This window comes from Strix uralensis, chromosome 4, assembly GCF_047716275.1.
Source record: "Strix uralensis isolate ZFMK-TIS-50842 chromosome 4, bStrUra1, whole genome shotgun sequence".
NCBI lineage: Eukaryota > Metazoa > Chordata > Aves > Strigiformes > Strigidae > Strix > Strix uralensis.
Genome location: NC_133975.1, coordinates 10,947,482 through 10,975,014, shown reverse-complemented (window position 1 = coordinate 10,975,014; position 27,533 = coordinate 10,947,482). Strand labels below are relative to the sequence as shown.

Below are 27,533 nucleotides of genomic sequence, written 5' to 3'. Positions count from 1 at the left end.
GATAAGATTTTTTTTAAAAAGGGGGAAAAAAATATATGCAAATATTTCTGTGAAGTTCTAATTATTTTTCCCCCTGCAAACAACAAATGAACAAATGCACAAATGCCTCGCATTTTCTAAAGCCAACTTCCCCTCCTGACTGACACTGCCTGTTCTTTATCATCCCCTTGTAGACACCTCCACCCTCCCCCCGACTCCCTTGGAGCAGTATTGACGGTGCACATTGATTCTCTCTCTGCAGATATAATAGTTCTTTCACTGCTGCTGCTTATAATTATAGCAATGTGTGTCACTCAGTAATAAGACATTCAATTATTCCTGGCCCCGTGAAATGTAACCCTTCAACTCACAAGACCAAAATCTAGGAGCTTCAGCCCCCCAAAACATTATTCTGTGGGGTTTTTTTTAAACTTTGCCTTACAATACCGATTCTCACTGGCCACTTCAAACTGCAGGAGTTTCACTGCAAGGAACTGCTGCCAAGCTAACACAATCAGTCCCCTCAGCAAAGAGAAAAAAAAATAAATCTTCTTCCCCACTAAATACATTTCCATCCCTCTGCATCATAACAATGCTAGCTAATTATAAAGAAACAAAGTTGTCCCAGAGTTTGACATGAAATGGGGGAAAAAATTAACAATGACGTAACAGCACTGGCAAGAGAGAATTTTAAAAGCGATATGAACAATCTTTAATCTTTTATCGACAGATTTCCTCTAGGAGACTTCTTTCTGAAAGGCAAAAATCACTGCGTTGTCCCTGTTAAAATCTCTTAAAATAAAAAGAATTAACTGAAGCTTACCTGTACTGGAATGTCATATTTGTAATTTTTATCTTTATTTCCTCTCCGTGGCGAATTTCTCCAGTCATTTCAAAGAGTTTGTTAGCCATTTTCTCATAAACTTTGGCATTCCTTTTAGTTTGTTTCAGCTCATCAAAAAATTCTTCCCAAACCAGCATTAAACCTCTCATTTCTGCATCAGTCCAGTTTCTGGCCCTCCTGTGTTTCTCAGTCTGAGAAGAGACAATGTAACTGGGAATTTCTGCTGCAGCCATTGCTGACTGACCTAAAAGGGTTTTAAAAGAGGACACTTAATATAGATTGAGTTTTTAGTTTAGGTTTTTTGTAGTGCAAGACATGCATATGTGGATAAAGAATTTGAATGACAACAGAACATATGAAACCTTTTTGCAACAGCTTGAAGCTTGAGTGCACAAAATGGGGCCTACATCTGACAGGCAGGAATTTAGTTAAAAGCTTTTAAACAGAGAAACGTCATTTTGATGTCACGTTTCCATAGCAACAGAGCAACTGCATAAGCTACAACAACAAAAACCTTTTAACTGAAAGCCAAAGAATCAGGACAAAGTTGACAGGCCATCAATATTAAAGCTTTTAAACACTTTAGGTTTAACAAAAAAAAGATCTATGCAGCCTTTGAGAAGCTACTTTTAAGTTTCTACTTCTTTTTTAGCTTTCCCTTACCTTTTAGGCAGACAATCTGCTAGCAGGGGGTCATGGTCGCCTGAACGAGCTTTTAAGTTGCGCCTTGACAGACTCTCTAGGAGGTTGCAAGGACTGAGGCCATGTACACAAAAAAAAGCTTTTTTTGCAAAGATATTCTGCAAAAAAGCTTCAGCCAGCTTTATGAAAACTATACATCTCTAAGCTAATAAATGTTTAAGCAGGCAGGCTCATTAAAAAGGAGTCTGCATCTGGGTTTAAGAACATGCACAGAATAGTATTTAAGTGTTTAAATATAGAGAGAAATGTATATACAATTTCAATATAAAGCCACTTTTTTTTTTTTTTCCCTGAGATGTTTTGCTGCTGATAAGCACACACTGCAGTCCTGTCAGTATGAATTTGCCTTTGTAGGTATGTATTACTGTATGTGTATTTTGTATTCCTAGTAATTTAGATGCTATTTATGCAGCCTGTGTTCTGCCTTAGGACTGCAGCAGAAGCATTTCACCTGCTTTATAGGGAACCTAAAAGGATTATTCAATGAGTTAAAAAAAGGCTGCAAGATGCTTAGAACTGTGAATAAATTGCTTTGCTGTAAAACAAGCATTTTGAGCTGGTTTCTATATAGGGCTAAAATCTGCCAGCAGTTATACCAGAGAAACAGTGCTTATTCATTGTATTAAATATTGTGCAACACAAGCAGTGGGCCAAATTCTGCCTCCGTTTACACTCGTGCAATCTGACAATAATCTTTCACAAACAGGGAGATGCATGAACTGCATTAATTCAAGCAGTACGACCAGCTAAAGAGAAAGATGTTAATTTCCTACAGTTCCAATATAACCGTGTTATGTAAAATATAAATAAATAAACCACGGACCTTTCTTATTATTATTTTCTGTTTCAGCATATAAAAACAATAACGACCTCACTGCAGGGCATTTCCTGAAGATTAATGACAGGCAGGGGTTAATGGCCTGAGGCTCACCCAGTCAGTCGTTAATCCCCAGGAAATGTTCTGTGCCTCAATCCTTAATGCTTAAGTATCCTATAAATTGTAAGTCTTCTCATAACCACATCCTTGATCTTAACAATAGTTTAAAAACGCACAGCTTGGTTCGCATCCTGGAGCCTGGAGATGGCAAAGAGGGCACATAATGTTCCTAAAAGGTACACCAGTAAAATTTGTAGTATCATTGCCTTCTTTCTATTTTATTTATTCTATTGTTTATTACAAAAGGCACAACAGCATACCATAGAACAAGGGGGGGCAGAATCACATATACTGTACATAGGAACTTCCACTGATCCAACCCTGAACATGTCTGTCAGAAATATACCTGCTGAGTCATGGGCTTCCTCAAAAAAAAAAAAAGAAAGAAAAATTCCCCTCACTTACAAATAACTACTTTTAACTACTAATATGACAGCCTAGCAACTATTACCTTTAAAAATGTGTAAATAGCAGCATATGTTGTGATGATGATCTTGCATGGTTTGTCTCTTGGGTGGCCAGCTGGGAGACATCACATGATCAGGGGACAGATGGTGGTCAGAAGAGGATCAGCTGGTGACACGTTCCACTTTATTAATTTATTGTTTTGTTTTGTTTTGAAATTCTCATCACTTAACCTTGGGCTCCATGCAGCTATGTTAATAAAACTGTACCAAACTCAGCTGGCTGCAGACATAGCTGGTGGCTGAGGATCACCAGGATGAGTTTAAGGAAGCGATGAAGTGTCCGAGAGGAAAACACCACCGCTCTCTTGTTACAGCGCTGGGTCTGACTTGGGACCACTGCTGGCTACTGCAAAGCCAAGCTTGCTTTTCAACCTCTAATCACCCATTAGAGGTTTGTTTTTCCCCTCCAGCCTTTAATCCACCTAGGTTCTCAAAATGCTGATTAACACCACTCAAACCTATAGCAAGATGTATCCACATTGTAAAAAAACCAAATATACGTATGGTCTCTGCTTTAAGGATCATTTTTTTTTTAAATCTGCTTTCAAGCACGACAACCAGGACAGGGTGGAAGAAAACCTGTCCAGCTGCAACAAGTTCTTTCTGTGATGGTCCACAACTATTCCCCTTTTTATCCACATGTGCCTGGCAGATGTGAGGCTGCTCCCTGTGCTTTGCACCGTCTGCTGGGGCCGTGCCCAGCCCCCGGCCCCAAACGCAGGATCCTGCAGAAGGGGGGCGGTTGTTTCCCTGTACAATTCGCATCTCTTAACTTTTCTATACCCTGTTTCCTATTAGTGTAATTGACAGATTGATATAGTGGTATAGTGCTATTTAACATCTGTTAAATAAAAGAAATGCTTTCTAATAATACCTCCCTTATTCCCCTCCCCTCAGCACCAGAAGGGAATCTAAGTTTCCAGGACTCAGGTTTTATCCCCTCCTCTGAGAAAGTCATTGATATTAACTCTGGAGCCTCGGCATGCCTCCTCTGCCTTGCTGAAGCACACGTGCCAAGTGATTGATAAAGTGACTGTTTTGCTATGTGGAGCTGAAAGCAATGAAAGCTTTTTTACCCCCAAATAATCCCTGCAGTTCTCACCAGAGCCAGGGGAGGCAAAAACCCCCTCTCCAGGCTGTGCCTCTCTTTGATGATGTTCTGCAGATCTGCGCAGTCCCTGGGAGTCGTGAACCCTTTGTCCTGGCCCCTGAATCAGGAAAAACAGCTAAGACAGGATAGGCAAACCTTTAGGGGAAGAGCAGCCCTGCAGCAGCGAGAGCCATCGCTCCCCAGGACAGGGGCATTAGGAGGAGAAGCCCCATTATCTCTTGTCTGCTTATCGCCCCTCTCAAGCTAGAGGCCAGTCAAGATTCATCATCTAACTCAAAGACTGGCTGGTCACCAAACCCCCAATAACTGCTGGCATGACAAGCTGCAGCTCTGCCAGACCCAAGGCATGGATGCACCTGGCACTGACATCCCTCACATGCCCCACTCCAATGTCTCACTGAAGGCAGAGTCCTCCAGCATCGGCCTCCTCCAGGCTGAGGACCAGCCTGGCACCAAGTACCACACAAGCAACTAAAGCTGTAACGGTTCTCATCAATAAAATAAGGATGTTACATCTCTTGGAAACCACTGAAATACATAATGGAACTTCTGAGGACACCTTTGTAGATGACTTCCCTCTGTAGGACAAAGCTGTTTTCCTCCACTCTCCTGCTCACCCCAATCCCTCCTCTGATGGGCACTGCGATGACAAGTCTAGAATATACTCATAAACCCTCAGTGGACTTGAGGGTCTCACTCATGCCCTTCCTTTTAATGCACACCTGCTCCTAAGAGCTCAGAGGAACATGAATTTAATGATCCTCTTGCAAATCTGTTCTTCATATCATCTGTCTAAACACCCTTACCTTTTGTTGCAATCATTATATATCAGCTTGAATAATAGCTCTCACAGCTGTTCCACCTTTCATGGTGATTTCTAAAGATAACAAACCCCAAACAGGGTAGAAAGGTTTCTAATTTGCAGATGTGGATCTAATGAAGTTTGCCTAGAGATGTTTCTGTCAAAGAGTTCAGACAACTCCATTAATTCTAACATATCTGTTGACTGTACTTCAAGTGATCTGTGCTAACTGACTGCATACACAGCCTTCAGCTTTGCAAGTGTGGGCTAACACATGCCAAATAAAACTTCCTTTAGCCAAGTTTTAGGGAAAGGTGTTTCCCTTGCATTTGCAGAGAGATAACAGCTCTAGTCAGTCTATTACCAGAGCTCAACCCACAAACTGTAAGCCATTAAACTGTGATTACAGAAGAGCATGTCCAATCCTGCTGAAGGGGATTGCGGTAGGAGAAGTCAGACAGCACCTTCTTGACAAATCAGAATTTATTCCATGAAGATGCAAGAAATTTCTGCAACTTCTCCTAAATGTATTTCTGTGTCTGAAATACAAATAGGCAGCTGCCTATAGAGGTGCTGACACACAGATCACCGTCTATATGGATTTCAGAAATAGAAGTACATTAGTTTTGGTTCAGGTAAGTCTTGAGACCAGTTGGTCTGGTCCCAGTTTTAGCACTACTGGCAGCAAACACCCTTTTAGGCAGCGACTCTGAGCAGTGACACTGGAAGTCCCCACTGGAGGGCCATCAGAAGTATGCATCACCCCTCAAAGACACAGGTCTCTCTAAAACACATGGGTATTTCAGTCGACCATGCTATAATGTCCTGGTTACATATAACTCCAAAAAAAGCTGCTTGCACCCTTTTGTGTTTAGGGCAAGATGTGGAAAACAAGGTTGTCCAAAGTACAGGCTTGTCACTGATCCTTGCAAGCCTCCAGTCTGGCCCACCAGGAGCGTAACACATGTGGGCAATAACAAATCTTGAAACTGGATAATGGCTGCAGAGCATGTGTTCATCCCCTGGTTATTTCAGTGCAGGCACACCTTGATCACTTTGTTTGAAAGAGCGTAAAAGTATGTATGTGTCTGTTTAAAAACAAAGCGTTTGTGTTTTGCATTGCAGTGGGATGCTATATTTTAAGTTCAAAAAAGCTGTCTGCATGTGTTGGGAGGCTGCCCCACATTTTGCCATCCACCGGGCTAGAATGGCCACTTTCTAAAGTCTTACTGAAAATGATGGTTTTAGCATCTCTGATCGCTGGCACATTGCAATTTGCAAAGAGGGATAAATGCAATGAGAGAAGAAATACCCTCCCACTCCTTCTGGAAAGTTTGGCCAGAGTAGATAGGCAGGGACAGGCGATCACAGAGGAGAAGCTGCTGCCTTTTCTCCTCCATTAAACCAACGGGTCTATAACAGTAAAGCTGTTGTGCTCAGGAGAGTGCTGGAAACCAGGAGCTCACCCTAAGGTAGGGAAGTGCCTTGCAGACAGCAGATCTGGGCTTGGGAGCTCTGGAGGGTCCATGCACCCTTCAGTCTGCCGGTCTCCTTGAGTGACGAAGTCATGCAGGTTTGTAAAGGCTCAGGAGCTATAGAAAACCGTAAGGGTTGTGAACACAGAGCCATCAGGTCAGTGCTGTAAAACTACACACAAACCACAGCTCATTCTGTCCTAATACCAGTGAGGGAAGTTTAACAATACAGCATCATTTGTAAAGGAAGCAAAAAGCTATCCAAACTGCAGGAGGTCCTATTACAAAGACAAAAAGGAAAAAAATATCCAGGCTGAGGAAGTACAGTAGGTGTCCCAAGGTACATAAAAAAAGGACAGTCCCTTTCGTCAGAGGGTCTGCAACCTAACTGGGACGTGCCACAAGGGAAACAAACAGGATCGGCCAGGAGGGACAAGTGACAGCAATACGTTATTGAGCAAAGGCCATCGCATGGTTGAATAGCTTTTATGTAAATCTAGAATAAATAATACCTGCAAAGAAGTCTGACAACAGAAATGGGTGCTCTGGAGGAAGCTGGCTGAGGGGAAGGGATCCTGGCTGACATCGGACAGAGAAGATTTTGATAGGTCAACACTTAGAACAAAAAGAACAAGAAAAATAAACGTTTCCACACAAATGCCCTGCCACAGGGCTGTCTGTGGCAGGTTTCCCTGATGGTGGAGAGGGGTACTGAGCAGCCCCGGAAGACGGTGGCCTAAGAAGGTGCAGGTGAGCTGGAGGAAGCTGGTGAGGTTTTTGATTTCATTTTGCTAGATCACGTCCTGCTTGAATCTCACTGTAATCAGAACATTTCCCAAAAGCATTTTGATCTTGCTGAACTGGCAGATTCTGACCAAAAATATCTGCTTTGCCTATTTTAGTAGTAACCATGGAAGCCAGCTTTGCACAGGCATTCAGTTGGAGAGAGGATAGCGAGAGACAGCGAGGTGAATGCAGACAAGCTGGGAAATGGGGCTTTAGCAGTTTTTGTGGTCAGACCAGGAAGGATTAGCACAGACAAGGGGGAGAACTGGAATTATATGGGGCTTTAGAAGGAAGAGCTCATGGACTTCAGGGAACCAAAGGAATTCACTGCTTGGAAAAAACAGATATAGACTGGTATGTTGGTAGTAATTAGATTTTAAAAGAATCTTAGCACTGTGATTTTTAATTACTTTGTATTTTTTTAAGTTTAGCAGAAACACACACACACTCGTGGTACAGACCCTAGCTGAGCATATTGGGTGGAAAAAAAAATCCCTTATGTCCAGAAGTTACAAATAACCACTCCCAAAACGTCTGGCACTTTCAATATGTGGAGGCAGGATGCCAGAGTAGATGGACTTTCAGTTACATATGTTCCTGAATTTTCAGGGATACAGGAAGAAACAGGCAATATTCTTAAATTTTATATTGTACAGAGAGCAAAGACATCAGTTCTACATGTGTCATACTCCCGGTTCATTTTATAGCAAACAGAGCATTTCTAAGATTTGCTTACTCTTAAGAAATCATTTGCAGGTCTTTAGGATACGGAGCAACCCTGCAGTATGTAGTATCAGACATACTCCTTTTCTGGTAAACAAGCAACAAATCAGATTACAATGAAAATCGCTCAGTTCCCAATAAATGGTTTCCCAAATCCCACTTGAAAGAAATTATTCTGGCCCTGCTTACTTACGGGGTAAGTCAATAAGTCCTCCTGCCCATGTTTGGTTTTTAGCACATTTTATCAAGCTACATGCTGGAAAGTGTCTATTTCGTTAAAAACTGCTCCTAAAACGCTATGCAAATATTTCTCTTTCAGAAGTAAATTCCTCTGAGAACCTGTTCTAAACAGCTCGCGTTAGACGGAGACCATGATTTAATCCAGTTCGGATTTGAGATGTATCACAAAAGAAGAAGAATAATCCCTGTTGCGCAGAAGTCTGCCCTGTGCCTTGTGCCGAGTGACGTTCCCACGACTGAGCAGGGCAGGAGAGAAACGCCGTGTCACGAAAAACCAGATGTTGGCAGCTGGTTTGATCATGGCGGTGCTGCTGCACACGCGGCATCGTTTCTGCCCCAGCAAGAATTAATGCTGCTGGTGTCATCCCTTGCTAACAGCAGCGTAAAAGGTAGTGATATTTAAATAAATGCTTGAAGGAAGTTATCGATTCATTGATCCATTAGCAAGAAGCCATGCCCAGGATTCAGATGAGAGTGAGCCAAGCGCAGGGACCTTGGCACAGGCACAGGACTCCAGCTAAGCAAGTTTTTGCACTGTTGTGGTAGCAAGTAGTAGAGCTGCGTTGAATAAATGGGTTCTAGCTTGCTGTTCTTCCAGAAAGGAGAGCGGTTTGGGCCCTCTTCCAGCAACCTCAGAGAAACTGCAGTGCAAGTTGCTGGCAATTCCCTGCCAGAAGCCCAGCCTCGCTGCTCAGAGCTTGCTACTAGCTTGGCAGCCTGCTGCATCCACCTAGCAGCTGTTTGCATCCCCAAGCTGTCTCTCCCTGACTCCCTGCCAAGGCCCAGGATGGATGTGGGGAGGCTCCGGTCCCTTGCCATACCCTGCCCTCCGCCTACAGCTACGCTCCAGGCAAGCCCAGTAATTACCCCAAGGCGACCAGGGAACGCCTCGAACTGGCTCAGCTAGGTGGGAGGCAGCAGTGGGATTAGGTCCTGCTGTTCTGTAGTTTAATCAGCCACAGGTTTTGGAAATAAAAAGCATTTAAAAAATCAAAGATGTCTGCCAAACTGAGAAAGGCAGGAGCTTCTCTGACTCACCTTCTGCGCTTCTGCTCTGAGACCTCAGACTACCCCCAACTGCAGGCCTTTCCCCTCACAAGCGTTTGCTCGGCTCTCCAGCCCCACAGAGGAAAATTTACAAGATTTAAAAAAAAAAGTATTTCAGATAAAATATTTAGGGCACAGGAGATTTTCATATCAGTTCTTAAAAGATTGAAATACTAAAATGTAAATGGTGTTTTGGGTATTATTGCAAGGCAGCCTCAGGAATGGAAATTTGAGAAGTGTTGCAACCTATAAAGTTCAGACGATACTTGTAAAAGACTGCCAAAAGAGAAGTAAAACCAAATTCACCGCCACTGTTCTGATAGCCAAAGAGCTTATCTGATTAAGTGGTTGCTAACGGAAGTTGGGACCATACAAGAAGTAGCTGCCATTTCTGGGACAGGCTGCCAGCAACGTCAGCCATCCCACAGCATCTGTGTGTCCTTGTGTGGGAAATCGTACAGCTTTCAAGGGACCCAACTGAAAGTATCACACAGCAGGTCACGGTTGGTCTTGACTTTATTCCCAATGCCATGCTCAAAGTGTTTCAGGGGAGTTTAGTACCTCATCAGAGAGCTACAGGGAAAAGCTGCTATCCCCAGTGAAAGTACATGGGGTTTCCAGTAGAAGCATGTTTCCCTGTTGTCCCATGACGACTGTGCAGCCATATGGCCTGTGAAGTCCTGTATGGTCTGTGTTTGCAAATGCTTCCCCTGAAAGGACAACTTCTGCATTTGTGCAGATGATCCACATAAATTCTTCAGCTGCTAGGACACTGAGTTGCAGCTCCAAAACAAACACAGTACTGGGAACTTAAGTGTTAGCTCTCATGTCTCATGATAGGCAGGAGGATGACCCATCTCAATGTAGAAAGGTTTATTGCGATATGCATATAACACGGCCTCTAACACAAAGTGGTTTGCCAGGATTTGGGGTCTTAGGATTCCTCTTGGTTTACAGCATGCAGAGTCTGGTTCCCTGGACATCCCAGGGACAGCCAAGAGGGGTCATCTCCCCCTCTCACATCCAAGCGTGCCCCTTTATTCGGCCTTCTGCCCGGGGACACCATGTCTCCTCTCACTGCCTCACTGCTTTCCCCGTAAGCCTGTACTGCAATTGCTTTTATGCTCCTCGCTGACTCCTGGCTTTTTCCAGTTGATTTTTCCCTCTCCATGGCTCTCTCCTGTTTATCAGATGCAGCTCCGCTCCAACCACTCTCCACCCACCAGGGTTCAGTTTATATTTCAGCCTTAGTGTGCTCCTCCGATCTAGGCATTTACTTCTATTGTTTTGGCTATCACTAAACGAAGAAGTTGTATTTGCTTCCTCTTTTGGCCTCAGTGAAATGCTGCCAGCAAACCCATCAGCCCACGGATCAAAGAAATGTTTTCTAGCCATCGCACACAGGAGTATTCTGGCCAGCCTGAGGAAGTCCATCTGCCTCCTTTCATGAGTTCTCCTGAACTAATGCACACCCACAAACCACTTCTGGATGCAAACTTTTCCACATCCAACACCAGTTGTCCAATACCACCAGTGATTTTAAAATCCTCTCTGGTGCTTTCCATTGTAAACCAGAGGATGTGCCCCAAAAGTGTAGGTCCGTGCAGGGAAAAGCAGCATGATATGCTTGCCTATAAATACCCACTGCAACGTGGGTATTCATAGAATATCTCAAGTCGGAAGGGACCCATAAGGATCATCAAGTCCAAATCCCTGCTCCTACCTAGAACTAATCCATGTGACTAAGAGCGCTGTCCAGGCACTCCTTGAACTCTTGACAGGCTTGGTGCCATGACCACTTCCCCGGGAAGCCTGTTCCAGTGACTGACCACCCTCGCAGGGAAGAACCTTTTCCTAATGCACAATCTGAACTTCCCCTGACGTAGATTTGGAGGCAACCAAAGCTAATACTACCAAAAGGAGTGACAGAGTACCTGCCACCATCCATTTCTCTGCTGAGTAGATCATGTGAGTGTAATCAACAAGATTAGTTTAAATTATGGATTAACTGGACTTGGTTTGCTTGTAGCAGATTAGCAAGCACTCAAATGACACTTTTTTTGGCAGCAAAGCTGCCTCCAGTAGGTGAGCAAAGGTTATTATGAATAGTAACAAAACTGAAGAGCTACAGACCTGATTTTCAGTAGTGCCGAGCCAACCTATTTCCAGCCAAACTCCACAGGGGCCTGGGCATACCCAGCATAAATAAGAAACCTCACCCAGATGTTTGAGAGGGGAGTGCAGACCGAAAATGTATGGAACCTAAAACCACACAGATGCAGGAGACACCCAGTGTGAAGATGCAAGTACAGACAAGCTGTCAGAAGGGCATGGCATTCACATGGCAGATGTGAATGGCACTAGGGAACTCTTATTTTGTTTCATCCCTAAACATTCAATTGACAGATTTCTGCGTAGCCAGAAGGAGCACTTTTGGATCCCCATGTTCTAAGCAAATTTTCAATTGCTCAGAAGGTCAGGATTTTTTGGTTAACAGCTTTAATGACTGTAGGACCAAAGCAACAAGGAACCACCATCTGACTGCAGAGAAACACAAGACTAAACAATTTACAAAAACCCAGGCCAGTTCACAACAGAGTGTCTCATTCTCTTTAATAAGAGCGGCCAGTGTTTTTCATTTGCTGTGCAAACAGAAAGCAATAGTGCGTTTCCCAAGGGAGGCACTCTTGTGCAACTTGCTTGATACAGGCAATCGGCCAGCTCCGAAGGACTTAAGAAGTCAGTCCTCTTCTCCCCCCACCTCACTCACCTTACTGTAAAAGGGTATTGTACAAACTGCTTGGACTGGCTTTAGCTCCTATTTTGCTGTGGATTTAAAAAGAGCTCAACAGCCTGATCCACAAACCTACCCAACCCAGGGCAGAACAAGTATGACTGTTTCTTGTCAGCATCTCACTAGCCATATAAATGAAAATATGCTTCTCTGCTAATGTACTGCAACTTTAACCCAAGTGATGGCTTCCATGCTTGAACATATTGTTTGCACTGACTCTTCCCCCACACTGTCTTTATTGCCCCATAGCAATATCCCAGCGGCTGAAGCCCCTCAAGAAGACCAAAAATGCATCACAGGCAGCAGTCTAAAATGTTCAGTGCTAGTGTCGTGGTTTTCTCCATTTGCAACAGCCTTCCTCTCTGCACACTATGCTTCACGATAACTGGACAGGCAGATTATATTAAAGTTCATGCATACCTTTTCAAATTATTTCTCATCAAGTCTCAGCGGGAACTAATTGAAGATTAAACTAATCATTCCTTGAGGCCTCTTATGTTTTATCACTTTTTGTGAATACATTATGGAGAACTTCAGTGAAGTGCTGATCTGGCAGGACCATTGAACACACAAGCTGGAGTGGCTGGACAACCCAACATGCGTCTGGGAAATGAAGACTTGGGACACCCTCGATAAATGGGACAAGACAAACCCTTATCCATTTCTTGTAAAACCACAGTAGTAAACGTTTTCCAAAATATCATCCTGCCTTTCTGAAAACAAAGGAGCAAGTCTGACAAGAGCTGTTTGACGTTACCTGAAACGTTCCTGACGTACTCTCTGATCTTCTCTACCTCCTGAAATCTGTAGAATACCACGACACCCAGCCAAAACCCAGCTACTGTAACTCGTGTTGATCCCTGCTTTAACCTGCTTCCACAATAACCAAATTCTTTCATCGACCGATCTGCAGCTCCATCCCTGACCTCTGCTCTGCACAGTGCCTCTCTGGGTATTGTACATGGCTATCAGATAACGACAACTGACATCCAGACTTCCAACAGCCTCTGGGTAAAAGCTGTAATGCTGGGTCATGGCAGACCCCCAGACGAAAAAATTAACATGCTTTTTCTGCAGTGCCTTGCAGGGTTAAGGAGTCATTTAACCAGAGATGAAAGCTGAAAGAAAGGTCCAAAAGGTTTTGAAGCAACAGAAAAACGCTGCCTGGAATGTCAGAACCAGACACTTCACTCAGTAATAAAATTCATGGTCCCAAAAGCAGGATCAGATATATTCTTACTAGTGTTTGCTTTGACAGAAATACACATTTTCAGGTTTCTTCTGCTGTAAAGGCAGAAGAGAATCCTGAGCACTAGTCACCACTACTATTGGGAATATTTTGGGAGTATTTTATACATCTCATTACTGTAAAAGTTTTAGAAACATTATTGTGCTCTATTCTACTCTGCCTCCCTATATCGTTTTTGTCTTACAAACGAGAACGCCTTCAGGCAGGCATCACATGCAAGTTCCCAGCTAAGCATTTAAAATATTACAGGTGGCGTGAGTTATCAGTCAAAGTTTCTAGAATCACTGTCGCTTTTAAGACAACGTAGATGCTTCCCACTACTTTCAACATGCTACAATATGGGAAAGCAACATCAGCTTTGTTTTAGATTATTAACATGATATGATTGCAGTGCACTCAGAAATGGTCAAAAATCAACTCTATCTTTCATTCCCAACTGCTCAATTCTGTATGAAAGTACAGTAAAACAGTAAGTAAATCTTGTGAATAAGGTTTTTGTTTACATTTGACTGTTAATTATTGTCAGAGAGCCAACATCTGTGCCGCTGCCTATTTTATTTATGCAGACACACATGCTTTTTATATATATTTTTATATATATATGTATATATAGACACACATAGATGCATTATTTTACTTGGTTGATTTCTAATAGCAATTATTCCAAAATAAGTATTGGAAGAGGAGAGGAAGGGACAGCTGAAGGAAGACCAGGCCATCCCCTCACCGTAGAGCCCAGGGAAAGCTCTCTATGTGCAAATTAACCCTCAGGAAGTGGAAAAGCATTTTATTTTTCCTCAAAAAATTCAGAAATGTATTGCATGTCCCTACAGACTCTGCACCATCTCAGGACAAATCCAAGGCTGCTAAAAATCAAAAACACACTTGGATGCCATAAGTTGTTTTTCTTTTACATAAAAATCACCAAATAGAAATTATTTTTTCTGTCTTTAAGCAATATTCCATCAGAAAATTCTGCATGTAAAAGCTTGGAGAGACAATGAGACCGACTGCCAGTCCAGCACAGGACTGTAAGAAGGCATGTCCACCATGAGACACAAAAAGTTGTTAGACTCTCAAAACTGTGAAGAAATATTAAAAGTTAACAAAGTTAGCCCGTCTACTGGCTAACATCTCTGAAATAGTCCAGTCACACAGCAACCTCAGAGCCAGTGCATCAGGAGAAAGCAAATGGGTTCAAGGATGAAGTACCGATCAGTTAAACCCAAATCAGCAGTCACCACAGAAAGTGGGTATTATGATGTGGACTCTTCTGTCCACAAGGTACAAACCTGTGAAGCAACTCCTTAAAGGGACTGAAACAGTGACAGACTTGACCTCCTCTGGCTGAAGAGAAGACAACACAGCAACTTCTATACACTCAGACATTGCAGCCCTGAAACACTCAGCCCCGTTCCCTTGCCTGGCTTTTCAGAGTTGAAGCAGAAGGGAAGTACAGGCTCAGTACACAAACCTGCACTTTTATAGCTTTGGGGGTTTTATGGTGTGGAAGAAAAACTTCAGTACCTGCTGTCCTAGGAACAGAAGATCCTCCATGAGCCTTGAAGTCAACACAGGAGTCCTCGCAGCAGATCACCGACCCGGAGCAGAACTTTGTGTCTGGGGGAGAGAGAGTTTGGCAAACAAGACACTGTGCAGGGAAGGGAGCAAGGAAACATTTCATAGAGATTGAGGAGGAAGGTCAGATGTGCTTAGTCAACATTATCTTGTGAAGGTCCAGTGTGGTGGGTTTAGATTAGTTTGTAAACTCTAGACTTTCAAACAGCATGGACATATATATTCCCCATGCTATATAGTCCCATCATAAATTACTTGAATCGGCCCATAAACTTTCAACAACCTCATTCCCATGTGCTGAAAGCTACTCACTTTAAGCCAAAAGAATATGACAAACATCGTCATCTACACATCTCACCACTGCCAGCAGAAGGGGTCTCTTTAAAAGACATGTCAGCCTCACCCAGGCCTCCCGACTTCTCTCTCATCTGCCAAACTCTTCCATGAGTGAGTTAACGCTCAATGCTCAGCATGCTGTCCTTCAGAGGACTGCAAATCTTTTTTCAAAATATGGTGGGTCCTGATAGTATTGTTATCTCCATTTTATACAAAGATATAGCCAGACACAGCAAGAGGAAAAATTTCAAAAGCTTCTAAATGACCGTAAAACTGAAGTAATTTTTGAAAGAGAATTGGACACCCCACAGCGCAACCTTGCACATCCTTCAGTCACATCTCAAAATGAAACACACTCTCAATTCGCTTAAGGTTAGGTCCTAAAAACCACAGAGGTACCTAAAGAGTATCACACAACCGGAAATGATTTTCAATTCTAAGACGCAGAGCTGAATTAGCCATGACTTCTCCCCTCCTCCAAGAAAATAACTGATTAGGTGCCTAACAGTCCACATTTTTTCACCAAAAGAAGGAATTTGGGTACCTCAAGTTTTTCCTCCGTGCCGAGATCCCACCATTTTGGCCAAGCTGAACTTCTTAGCACTTATGCCCGTGAAAGCCCACTTGGGATTGGGAAGTCATGAGCACGGCTAACACTCCTCAACGCGGCTCTGGCATCGGTATGAGGGAGCAGCTGCTCCAACTTTCATTTAAAGATGGGGCTGGAGGAAGAGGGTGTGTTTGGGGTGGCACGAAAATAGCACCCGCCGCCAGGGCAAGGTGATTGCAACCTCTCCCTGTGGAGAGAGGTGCTGGGTTTGGACTCTGCCTCCAGGGCCAGTTTTGATTGTTATCCAGTGATGTTGTAATGCAAAGCATATAGTAAGCAGCCTTGGGAATGCTGCCAGATACCTGCTCCCCACCTCCCTTCAGGGGAGGTCCCAACCGGTAGGCCACAGTCAGGCTCCCACTTGCTTTTCCTCTCCAACTCTGCGAATCCTTCCCCAACCATGGCACAACTTCAATAGGAAGGGCTGAGAGGTTGCCTACAGCCTGGGAAGGGACAGGTGGATTTGAATATCCCTTGGGAGAAGGAGGACCCAAACCCAAGTTCGACCACTTCTGAGACAAGTATTATAACCATTAAGTTATTATATGAAAACCACCACACCAATCATTTGTATCTTAAGCAGCGAGCGCAAGACTGTGAGCTGAGGCCTCAGCAACAGGGGCAGGTTTGACTCACCTGGCCAGGTTTGGAGCTTGCAGTGTGGGAGCCGCTCACGGGATGCGGCATGAGAGCTGGCACGGGGACACGGGTGGGAAAAGTGTACCCAGGAGCCTAAGCAGACGAGTATCGGGGAAGGAACAAGATCCTGCAAACAAGCCCTCTTGAAATCACCAGAGATACATCAGTTCCCACCATTTGAAATCCTAACCTATTACTTTAGGGTTAACATGTCAAACTAAAATCTCTTTTATGACCACCAAAGTGCTTTTACCTTGAATTTTTAAGTGTTTGTTTAAGCTGAGGTTAAAAAGAGTCTGGGCTCCTTGACTGTTAAGCAGATCATAAAACTCTGTAGTCCAATAGGCTATAGAAAGTTTCTATAGTTTTACTATAGTGTCCCAAGTTAGCTTCCTGCACCTTCTTCATCTTCAAACTAAAAGAGTTTAGCTGCAAAAATTTAACCAAAGGGATTTCTTAAAGGAATTTTTAAAGTAGCTGTTAGCCAATGTGTTATCACCACAAACACACACAATAAAGTAACAGCTAGCTCTATGTTTAATTGTTAGAAAAGAGTATGTAATTAAAGAGCAAGTCTATACATGTGCTTGTAAATACTGTGAGCCTGATTTTCTTCAAATTTTTTGTTTCTTCCAATTCTTTAAATATGCATTTGAAAAAAGTGGAAGGACAGGTAGCACTATTTGGAAGTTGCAAATAAGTCTTTTGAGAAAATAAGTACATTTCAATCCCACTGAAATATACTAACCATAAAAATAGGAGGTATATGGTAGAAAAGTGGCACTTTCTGACAAAACAGGACGTATTTAGAGAAGATATACCTCTAAATAGGGATAGATGAGTAGATTGAGTAAATGGAAATATTTGCAATTCATTTTAGACATTTGACAAGATAATTTTGTAGGTAGATGTGTGCAAGAGCTCCAGAATTTGTTTCAGGCTCATTCGGAAATAAAGTCTGGCATAAGATTTTGATTTAGATTTCAGACTCATCTCAGCGACATAGTCATTAGTTTATCCAACAGCATTAGAAGTGAACAGCAAGTGTCCCTAAATCTCCTCCCACAAAAAAAGAAAATGAGAGCTAAAATTCTGCGTCATTCTACACTGATGATTTTTAGATAGAATTTCCTACTCACCTTAACAAGGTGATAACTTAAAAATCTCTGCTAAGGAATACAACCTCTTCACTGGACCCCCACAGCTCTGAAGACATCTGCTGGTGGGATTTGATATCCTGTATCTAGAGCATCAGAAAGCGTTTGGGAGACTTGATTAGGAAAAAATACACAGTTGCACAGAGATTATGTTCCTTGGAGTTCTTTTTTATTCTAAGAAAAAAAGAAGAGAGGATCCTACATTTTGATAAGTCTGAGCATAAGAACACAATGGTCCTTCCAGCCAACCACCTGTTGGCTATAGAAGAAATACCATATACAGTTGTGTCTCCACTGACTTGTTACAGCTGCTTTTTCAGCATTTGCAATGGTGTAGGAGCATTACAAAGTTTAATGTTGCTTTTGTCATTTGGAAACCAATGCTGGGCAATCCTGCTTGCACTATCACCTTATTTAATTAAATATCCAAAAATTAATTATACCACATGCCAATACACAGTGCAGTCTTTACCAGCCCTAAATCAGGGTCAGGTTTATGTATCTGTAACTAGTACCCTCTCTAAATAAGCTCAGCTTGAATGAGCTGTACCCTCTGCCCGTTTGAGAATGATTGCCCACATGTATCTCGTGGGATGAATGCACACCCCATAGGGCATGTCTGAGCTCAGGCTTTTTTTGCCCACAGAACACCAAGATGCAGATCAGAGCACACCTGACATCTGTATCGGTTGCTGTAATATCTGTCAGTTTATGTTCTGCACCATGAAGAAAGAGAATCCAGACTTCAGAAATATGTACTGCACAGTGCACACACCACCACCTTCCTCTGAATCCCACTAAGAGGGATGCCATTGCTACCGCAGGAGCAGACCAACTGTATCGCTCTTCCAGCACATGGCCTGCTATCCAAACCTACAGCTGGTATTACCACCCTCCATCCCACCCCCCTGCCTTATTCAGGGGCAAGCAAGCTATTGTTGCCCTATATCCTTCCTCCTCTTTCAGATCTCAGTCATGACTTTTCACCCTTGGCACTGGAACTCAGCACTGATTTAACTCTCTACAATTTGGCATAATTTGTTTTATCAGACCCACCACTGTCATTTTCCTAAAACTGCCAAAACAAAGAAGGAAGCAAAGATCACATAAGAAAATCCTACACTCCTACATGGCACTATATAGTGCTCCTGCAACACCCACTAGCCTGTACCTTCATGCCAGCCTACATCATCTTTAAATCCTTGAGCTCTTGGGGATATATTCTTGGTGAGACAGCCATTCACTTCAGCAGTGAAAGCTTCATCAATGAGACAGTCAATTTCTGTGGTGGCAAAATACAGCCAAAATTTAAAAAAATATTGCCTCTAGTTCACACTTCTGTCTAGATCAGTCATCAAAGATGCTCCACACACAGTAGAGATTGGGTGTTGGTTGCAGAGCTTAATAGCCCTAAGAAGCAGAAATTCCCAATTAATGCTAAAAAAAGATGGCTTCTAGTCAGATTTAAGATCTGTCCCTAGACAAAAATAGGGTGCTTCATCAGGAAGCGAGTCTGGCCTCTGAAATGAATGCATCAAATTCCAAATTTATTTGATTTGATCCAAATGGATGCCTTTTCTGGGCCTGCCACTAACCAAGATAAACCTTCATGTTTCAAACAAGGAGAAACACCAGAATTAGTAATGTCTTCTCCATGGACCAGGGCAATATCTCAACTCCTCTCCTCTGAAACATTTCAGTCTCACAGTTGGAGACTGACCAGATCCTTCCCAACAGTTCCTGTGACTCCCAGAGAACACTTTAAGATGTGTTTATTGTAGTAGTATAGATGTAAAATGGTTAGGTGAGTCACTGATGGCATCTACCACTGCTTTGTGATGTATTTCAAGAAGCTTGCAAACAAGCAAATAACATGCATCAGGAAAATGAAGAAACTTAGAAACAACTTTTTTTTTTTTTTCCTTCAGAGATTATATAAAAAATTTTGTCCCACTTAAAATAGACATCCTCAATTAAAATTTTATCTGGCTACAAAATGGTAGTGGTCTTGATATGATGAAGTTGTCGTTGTACAGACTTGATTTTTACTGTGGAAAAAGGGGGTTCACCGGTATGGAATTGTTTCTCAAATAGAACAAGATATTCTGTAAGGAAAACTAATATAACAAAAGGAAAGAGCACATTTAACTATAGCTATACGAGGTATTTTGTCAGCATAGTTATTCTGTAACAGAACTTAACTATGGACACCTCTCTCCCAATGATTACCACATAACCATCTCTCTGAACAGGATGAGCAAAAATTTGTTACGCACCTTCCTTCCTCTAATGAGGACCATGGGAAACAGCAGAGACATTAGACGCTTTGCATGCTTACCTCTCCCCATATATCCCACAGATGCCAAGACTCTCAAAATTTCCCTTCCCTGATGTCAAAACAAATATGAAAAAGGATTTTCACAAACACAAAAGAAACAGGGAAAGGAAAGTGGGGTTGCTTTTCAGGTGGATACGATTGATAATTCAGATGCAATCCAAAAAATAAATAAAAAAAATCAGTTTCAGAATCTAGCTCAGTTTTCAGCATGAATGACACTGCTGAACGGGGGGGGGGGGGGGAGGAAGACACAATAAGTGGTATGAACAAGAGCAGGACAGCTATCTACTGACACATAAGCAGAGCTGAACAAGCTTAATGATTCTAATCGGAGACCAGACAACTCTCTGACAGCATTTGAGAAATACATGAAAAAGCTGTATGCCAGTGTGCCAGCAGTAGTAGAGGACTGGACACGGTGACCCCAGGAGTTCTTTCCAAGCCTGTGTTTAAGTTCTCTTGGTACAGAAACCCTTCTGTATCTCTGATCATTCTTGCAGCTTTTCAGTATACTATTTCTACTTCTACTGTATTCAAGATACAGTTATCACACTGTGCAACACTTGGGCACATTGTGGATTTACACACAGACATAATTTATTTTATTTTATTTTAAGTTTTCTTTGAAGTCTTCAACATCCTATTTATCTTCTTGATCACTGCTAAGGATTGAACTGATATTTTCCAGAGCTATTCACAATGACACCAAGATATTTTTCCTGAATGGTTACATTTCTGTGGATGCATAGGTATGATCTTTTCCCTTTATGCATTACTATGCAGTTGTCTAGATTGGGTGAGAAAATGGAGAAGAATATTCATAACCAGTTTTAATTTTAACTACCTTGAAAATTTCTCATAGATAAAGTTTGTCATCTGTCCTTTTATTCTAAAGCATTAGTAGATAATTTAACAGTAGAGACATCAACAGAGATTCTTGTAGCCTGGTGACTTTCCTGCAATTGGAAAATTCAATTCCTACCCTCTGTTTTATTATCTTTAATTAATTAGAACCATCACTGGTTCAAAACTAGAGGAGCACTTCCCCTTTTATTTCTTGAGAATTTAGGGGGTTTGATGGCTATTGGTAAGGGACCTTGGAAGTCCACCTGTACCTTATCAGCTGAATCACCTCTACCCAAGGGCTGCTGGGCTTCAGAGTACACAGATTTGTGACAGCTCCTTCTACAAAATCTATTTTGACATTTACCCAATATATCACATTTATGAATTCAAGTCTTTATTTTAGTTTCCATAAATTTGCCCAAGGAAGGCTAGATTTATCTGTGTACAAAACTCTTTAAACATCGATCACATTTGCCACCTTCACTTGCCACAGCAATTATTTAATTCCTATCAAACAAAATCATTATTTTTGACAACTCCACATTTGGGATCCTTGGGTGGCTACCATGGCTACCACCTATTTTTATCAACAGTATTATGCGTTTTATCCAATTGTTCTAAACCTGTTCTGCTGACACTTCAATTTAAAACACTCATTTAGATGCTTTCAGATACCAAAATGCTCCAGAAGAGAAAGCTCCCTGAGATCCTTTACAACGAACAGCAAAGCAAAGATTTATTTAGCCTCGGTGTAACAGCCCGATGTACTTTGAGTGTTCTTCTTACATTGCAATCACCTATCAAGCCTGCTGATGGACAGGCTTCCTACTCTTCATGTGTTTGAAGGGGTTTCCTCATTGTTTCTGTGAGTTTAGCAAGTTGTTCCTCAAAATTGATTTTACCTGCCTGGTTTAACTTGCCTTATTTAACTTGAATGTATGCTCTTTTCTATTTTCTCTGTTCAAACATGACCTCCACTTTCTGAAAGATGTCTTTTTACTTCTAACATCCCTCTGCTCTTCCACTGAACAATACCAGCTTTTCAGAGTTCTGCTCAACCCTTTTGATAGAAGAGCAATACACACTTCCTTGAGCTCATATTATAATGTCTTCTCACAGGCTGCATGCTCTCTGCAAGTATCTTACTCTTTTAACTGTTCCTTTCAACCACAAAATTGTAAGAATCATTCTTACATGTATGTATTCCACCTCAGAGATTTTTTTTGTTTGCACGGAGACAAAAAAAATGAGTTTGTTCTAGTCATTGCACTGGGTGAAATCCCATTGCTCTGGGATAAATCCAGTGTTGTCTTTTTCCTACAACATGAAGTCGTTTCACATCCATACATTGTTTTCCCTGTTGTCTGTCACATCAGGGTCTTTCTCATTCTTCTCTGATCCTATGTTTAGTGTCATTGGTATTTCTCCACTTCTGCAGAGAAAGGCCCTTTCTTCCCTTGTACGTCACTGAATACTCTCTTGATAATAAGTGTCTCAAAGAAATACAAATCTCTCCTCCAAATGAAATCGCTCCATTTGCCAAGACAAGAAGAGATCATATTTCCAAAAGAGAGTCCTCTGATTTTATCAGTCAGCATTTTGATAAGGAGAATTTTCCAGTTTCAGGACCACGTTTCAGTCAGCACTGTGAAATAATACTAATTACAAACACAGTCAACACCAATATCAACACTGCCACCTCCACAGCTCTCTGAGATAAGAAATGTATTCCTCTAGCCTTATTCTTTGTTTCCCGCAAGACACTGATGTTTCCTGGAAGGGCAGTTTCTTCACATCTCCAGGATAGTTTGGATGACAAGTCTAAGATTAGCTTCCGCAATGTTTTCTAAAAACCACTGTAAGGAGGATCGCTGACACAGATGACTGATTTTCATCCAGGAGATTCTAGCACTGTTCCACTATCTCATGCATTTATTAGGATTTCATTTCCTTCTGGAGCCTCAAGGGAAATTTCATAATCAGCACACCTGGTATGTGTAGTATAAATAATTAAGAGGATGCCCTCTCTAACGATCTATGCAGAAAGGCTGTTCTGCTGTAAGAAATGGTCTGGATCAGAGTCTTATTGGGAGAAAGAATTAGGGTTATAGGATTGTCTTCATTTTCAGACTCAAAAAACCTCACGAACATTTACTGAACCAGATGGAGTCAAGGCTCTACCTGATCTGTAGAGGAACCTACTCAATCAGTATATTTATGAGTTATTTCAACATTATTCTTTCTATGCTATCAGCATAGATGGTACTTTATCACCATTTTTCTATCCCAGAATATAATTTATTGCTTGCCTTAACAAAAAGATCATGACACCAATTTAGCTTACAATCACATAAAGAAAAATACTTTATGTGATAAATTGGGCAATAAGCCAGCACTATATAAACTGGTTTGATGACAAAAATACTCAGGGCAAACCACGTTAAAGAGGACAGAGATCATGAGAAGCCCTCCATGCTTAGCTTTATCTGTTCAACAATTTGCAAGGGCAGTAAAGTTGTTACAGCCCAAGCTCCAGCCTTCTTTGGAGGTCTTCCCCCCCAGACACTAAGAGCACTAAAGTCCTCATAAATTGGACATTATAAGAAGAAGGAAATATATTATTATCACAAATGGATAGAATAGTAAACATCTTCCTTGCATTGCAGGACATGCAAATTCATGTCTGATGGCTCACACTAACATGTTGGCAGTATCTACACAATTTTCATCTGAAAGGGTTTCGGGTTTTTTTGTTTGTTTGTTTGTTTTTCCTGAGGGCAAAGCCCCTCAGTAGCTGGACAAGGATTGTGTAGCTACACTCACTTAAGTGCTTTGTGCTTTCTCTGCTTTACCAATAGAACCCTTTGGTTTTTTTTCTGCTATCTTTCTTTAATTCCCTGCCTTAATCTCTGTTTAATACTTACACTACAGATCCCTCACTTGAAATAATTTTTTTCTTTCCCCAAACTCGAACTCAAGTTTTACTTTAAAGCTTCTGAAAAAGTTTTATCATATGAGTGTGCTTCACTTCACGCGGCCATCTGTAGCTAAAGTATAGCACAGTAAATGGAGTATTTGTGATCTGGAATCCAGTTTTGCAGATAGAAGAGGTTAAACAGCTCGTTTAAATATGCCTCTTTGATACGTAACTGAAATAGATTCAAACACTGAGATATACTCACTATCATTACGCCTATTTTCCAACATATTAATTGGATATAGGCAGTAAAATCAAGGAAATCAGCTTCTCATCAAGGGCTGTGTTCTAAAATTAATTTTTTTTTACAGCTAAAAATGCTAATGAATAATTTATGACCAAAAGATTAAATCCAATATGAACAAAATCAGACATATACACAACATTGTGTAAACATACTCCCACCCTTTCAACTTGGTCAGTCACCTTAGGTCCATCTAAGTGCTTATGCATTTTTCTAAAGCAATCAGATTTGAAAGATCTATGACTAATTAAATCTATTGCTATTAGTGTGAGCAGGCCATATTTAAATTCCATTTTTTCAGGGGGTTATGAACCAAAGCATATTCATTACCAGAATTTCTCCCTTCCTAGAAGTCTGATACTACAATTGGATCTGACTGGGCATCTCCTTACACCTACTATATGTTGCTTTAAAGGACTCTGCTTGGTGCACAGGTCATCTAGAACCAGAGCCTTCAGTCATAGAATGATAAAGCATCACATGATTATAGTAGCTTTCTTAAGACAAAAAAGACTCATCTTTATCTTCTGTTTGTATTGGTAACATCAAGACTTTACACCTCAATTTAGAAAAAGAAAAGCAGGAAGCAGTTATCGAGGTAGAGGGATCCTGCAATATCCTATGATAAAATTCAGCATTCACTTTCAGTGCTGTCCTCTTCCTATCCTACCCAGAGCAGTAGGATGCTTGGGATCTGATCAATTAAACCAATTTCAGAACCCTCAGCAAAAAGTGGGTTTCAGTTTAGAAAGCTGTAACTGGAGGACTCTGGGCATGTCTGGAGTGAGAAGTCAGTGTAAAGTTTCACAAGTTGAGCAATATTTTTCCCCTCTTTGAGAAGCAAATGTGTGATTTGAAAGTCTGAACAGAATGGATTTAGTTCCATGGGATGAGCGCTTGACAACTTCGGGTATTTTGTGAAACTTGTAAGACTTACCTTTCTCCACCTGCGTGCTTCATTCTGCTCTAGTGGGAACTCGCACAACCACACACCCTGCTCCACTGAAGCCATTAGCCCGTTCTACACAGCCACAGCTGTTTGAGCCCACTAATACTAAATATGCTAGAAGTACTCCCAAGCTGTAGGGACTAAGGGGTTAATCCAACTCACAGGCATACATTAAACCATGCTGAGAGCATTCCACAGAAATACCATCCTGAGCTAGCAGCCCAGAAGGAATAGCTAACCTGACACATGCTCTGTCCAGGCAACATACAAATACACTTGCTTTTTAAACTCAGCATCAATAGGGCACTTTGTGGAGCACACACAAACCCTTAGAAACCCGTGGACATAGAAAATCAGCCGTTGTATGGACAGCTGCATGAAAAAAAAACAAACCTGGAAAGCAGTTTATGCAGCATTAGCTGTAAAAGTTGTACTTGCTTTAAGCAGACTCGAGATTGTACCACCTGTTTAAAAGGCAAAACACTTCCTCATTCGTTTTAAAAGCTGCAGCTCTGCCCCCCTCCTTCTCTTTGCATAAAGATGCCATATAGACACACACTTACAGGAGAATGAAAAACCCACAGTTGTAAGTATCCCTGATATTGATCTCTATCAGGCTATATAAACCAGCAGTTTTAGCAGTCTCTTAGGAGTTTACTGTAAAAGCAATTGGAACTGCAATTAACAACAGCACATCTTAGGATAGGGAAAGACTTCTAACTAGAGCTAATTAGGAGGGCAAACACTGAAGCTTGTTAGCTGAGATGCTAATGAGAATTATACTTGAGTGGCAGCAGACTAGCTATTCAGAGTTAATTAGAAACCTCAGCTGATAGTATATTGCTCTTAAGAGCTTTCAAAACAAACAACTGGAAAAACTGTCCTGCAGCTAAGGATCCAGCATGCCATGTTGAGTAATTCATGGGCACAGGGAACAGCCAGAAAATTACACTCAGGCATCAGGGTAATTTAACAGCATGTGAAAAAGGTAGAGAGGAGGTTTTTAGGAGGTGCACACCCTCCTGGATTTTCTGCGACAGTTCTGTTCATCAGATGCTGCATTATTCTCTGCCATTTACACTGCCCAGCGAAAACAGTGTCCAGTTGCACACGAGGGTGAGCTGGAGGGCTGCCGCATGCCCCACACATCCACACCAGTCTGGTGCAGAAGCGGGACAAGGACCTGGGCTGGTTCAACAACCCCTGACAGCCTTCCTATCCCACCCACCAGCCTCTCCCATCCCAGCCGGGGAAAGCTGCTTGTGTCAGCTGTGTCAGGGCAAAGCAGAGCTGTGTGCAAGTTGCTCTCACCATGCCTCTGCCTTCCCAGGGCACAGGAGGGTTTTACTCTCTCCCCCTCTTTGTGCAGTGAGGAGGCAAAGAGTAAATCGAGGCACTTCGAGGGGAAAATCTGTTAAACGTAACATCGCCGCAATGGGGATTGTGAAGCGTGGCCTTACCTGGGCTGAGTTGCATGGCTGATTCCTGCTCTGAGCAGAGCCAGGGAGGCAAAGCAGAGGGGCTGCGTGTTTAAATGTTTCCTCTGTGCCTGATTGGAAGCACAAGAGCCAGTCAGGGGCAGGGGAGAGGCTGCTAAACTCAAAGTAGGTTGCTTGTTTCAGGAAAAGATTGGATACTGGAGAACCTGCAGACTGGTTCACAGCACATTTGAACACATGAAAACGTTTGGGTGTCACAGGGGAGAGAAATGCTCCAGAAGAATCAAGGGGATTTTCAGTTTTGCCGAGGCTGTGTTTGCATTAAAACTTAAAGCGATTTAAGCACAACCTGGTTTTAATTCTATTTATTGAAACCAATTGCAAACCCATGTGGATACTCTTAAACAGATTCAGCTTTCCAAAAGAAAAACCAATGCGATGCACATTTCAATTAAAGCACACAGAAGAACACCCACAAATGGTTTTACACCAAGTGTAATTAAATAGATTTCAAAGTTTAACTTTAGCTAAACAAATGTGACTTTTAATGCAGATGTGACGTAGGAGTCACTGGCTGATGGAGTGAGGGGATGGGGAACTTCGCATAGTGAAACCTCCCTGCAAGACTCCTGGGAGTGAATATGGGTAAATATACCCTTCACACAAGCTTTCCAGTATCTGCAGTGGAAAGCGTGTGAAAGTACAAAGAATTAAGAGTAGAGACTAACACTGGCAACTATAATCCATAAATCCATCTGTTTCTTAAAGCAAAAAAAATTCCCAGTGCGTAAGCAGTATTCTGAAGAAACAAATTTATTTCACTAAAGCTTTGGGAACCATCGTTTTCACCTGATGTTTTTGAAGCAAGAGTCCTGGATTGTGGTTATTCAGGTTTAACAGGACTGGTAAATGCTGACTGAAGCTAGAGGCAAAATTCCCCAAACACCAAAGTGATGTAGCTCTGGGCTTGACCAGGCTTCAGCTCACTAGAGAGTTGTCCCAGCCACAAGCCATATGCCTTGGCTCAACAGATGGCTGCCCACTGGTGACCAGGACAGGACCGTGGGTTTGGCAAAGCCATTTCACAAATCCAAACTCACCTGTGGCTAGTGCCTGTGATTCCTGAGCTGGCTAGAATCACCGGCTTGGGGTCCCCTCGCTCAGCAGCTTGCACAGCCACTCTGCAAAGTGTAATAAGCCGCTTGGCAACTCAAACCAAGCTGCATAAAAGAAACAGAAAAGATTTAAATGCAAGTAACTTGTA

General features: G+C 42.1%; 1 protein-coding gene across 1 annotated transcript in view; it reads right to left on the bottom strand.

Moving 5' to 3' along the window:
- The window catches only part of MSANTD1 (Myb/SANT DNA binding domain containing 1), a 46,373-nt gene extending 20,061 nt beyond the window's left edge, over positions 1–26,312 (bottom strand). Inside the window, exons 1-3 of the mRNA XM_074865024.1 lie at positions 26,291–26,312; positions 14,684–14,776; positions 803–1,067 (exon numbers count right to left, since the gene is read on the bottom strand). Coding sequence (XP_074721125.1) covers positions 803–1,067; positions 14,684–14,776; positions 26,291–26,306 — 374 coding nt within the window. The 5' untranslated portion in view covers positions 26,307–26,312. The remainder of the gene's footprint in view (positions 1–802; positions 1,068–14,683; positions 14,777–26,290) is intronic.
- Positions 26,313–27,533: the final 1,221 nt, after the last annotated feature.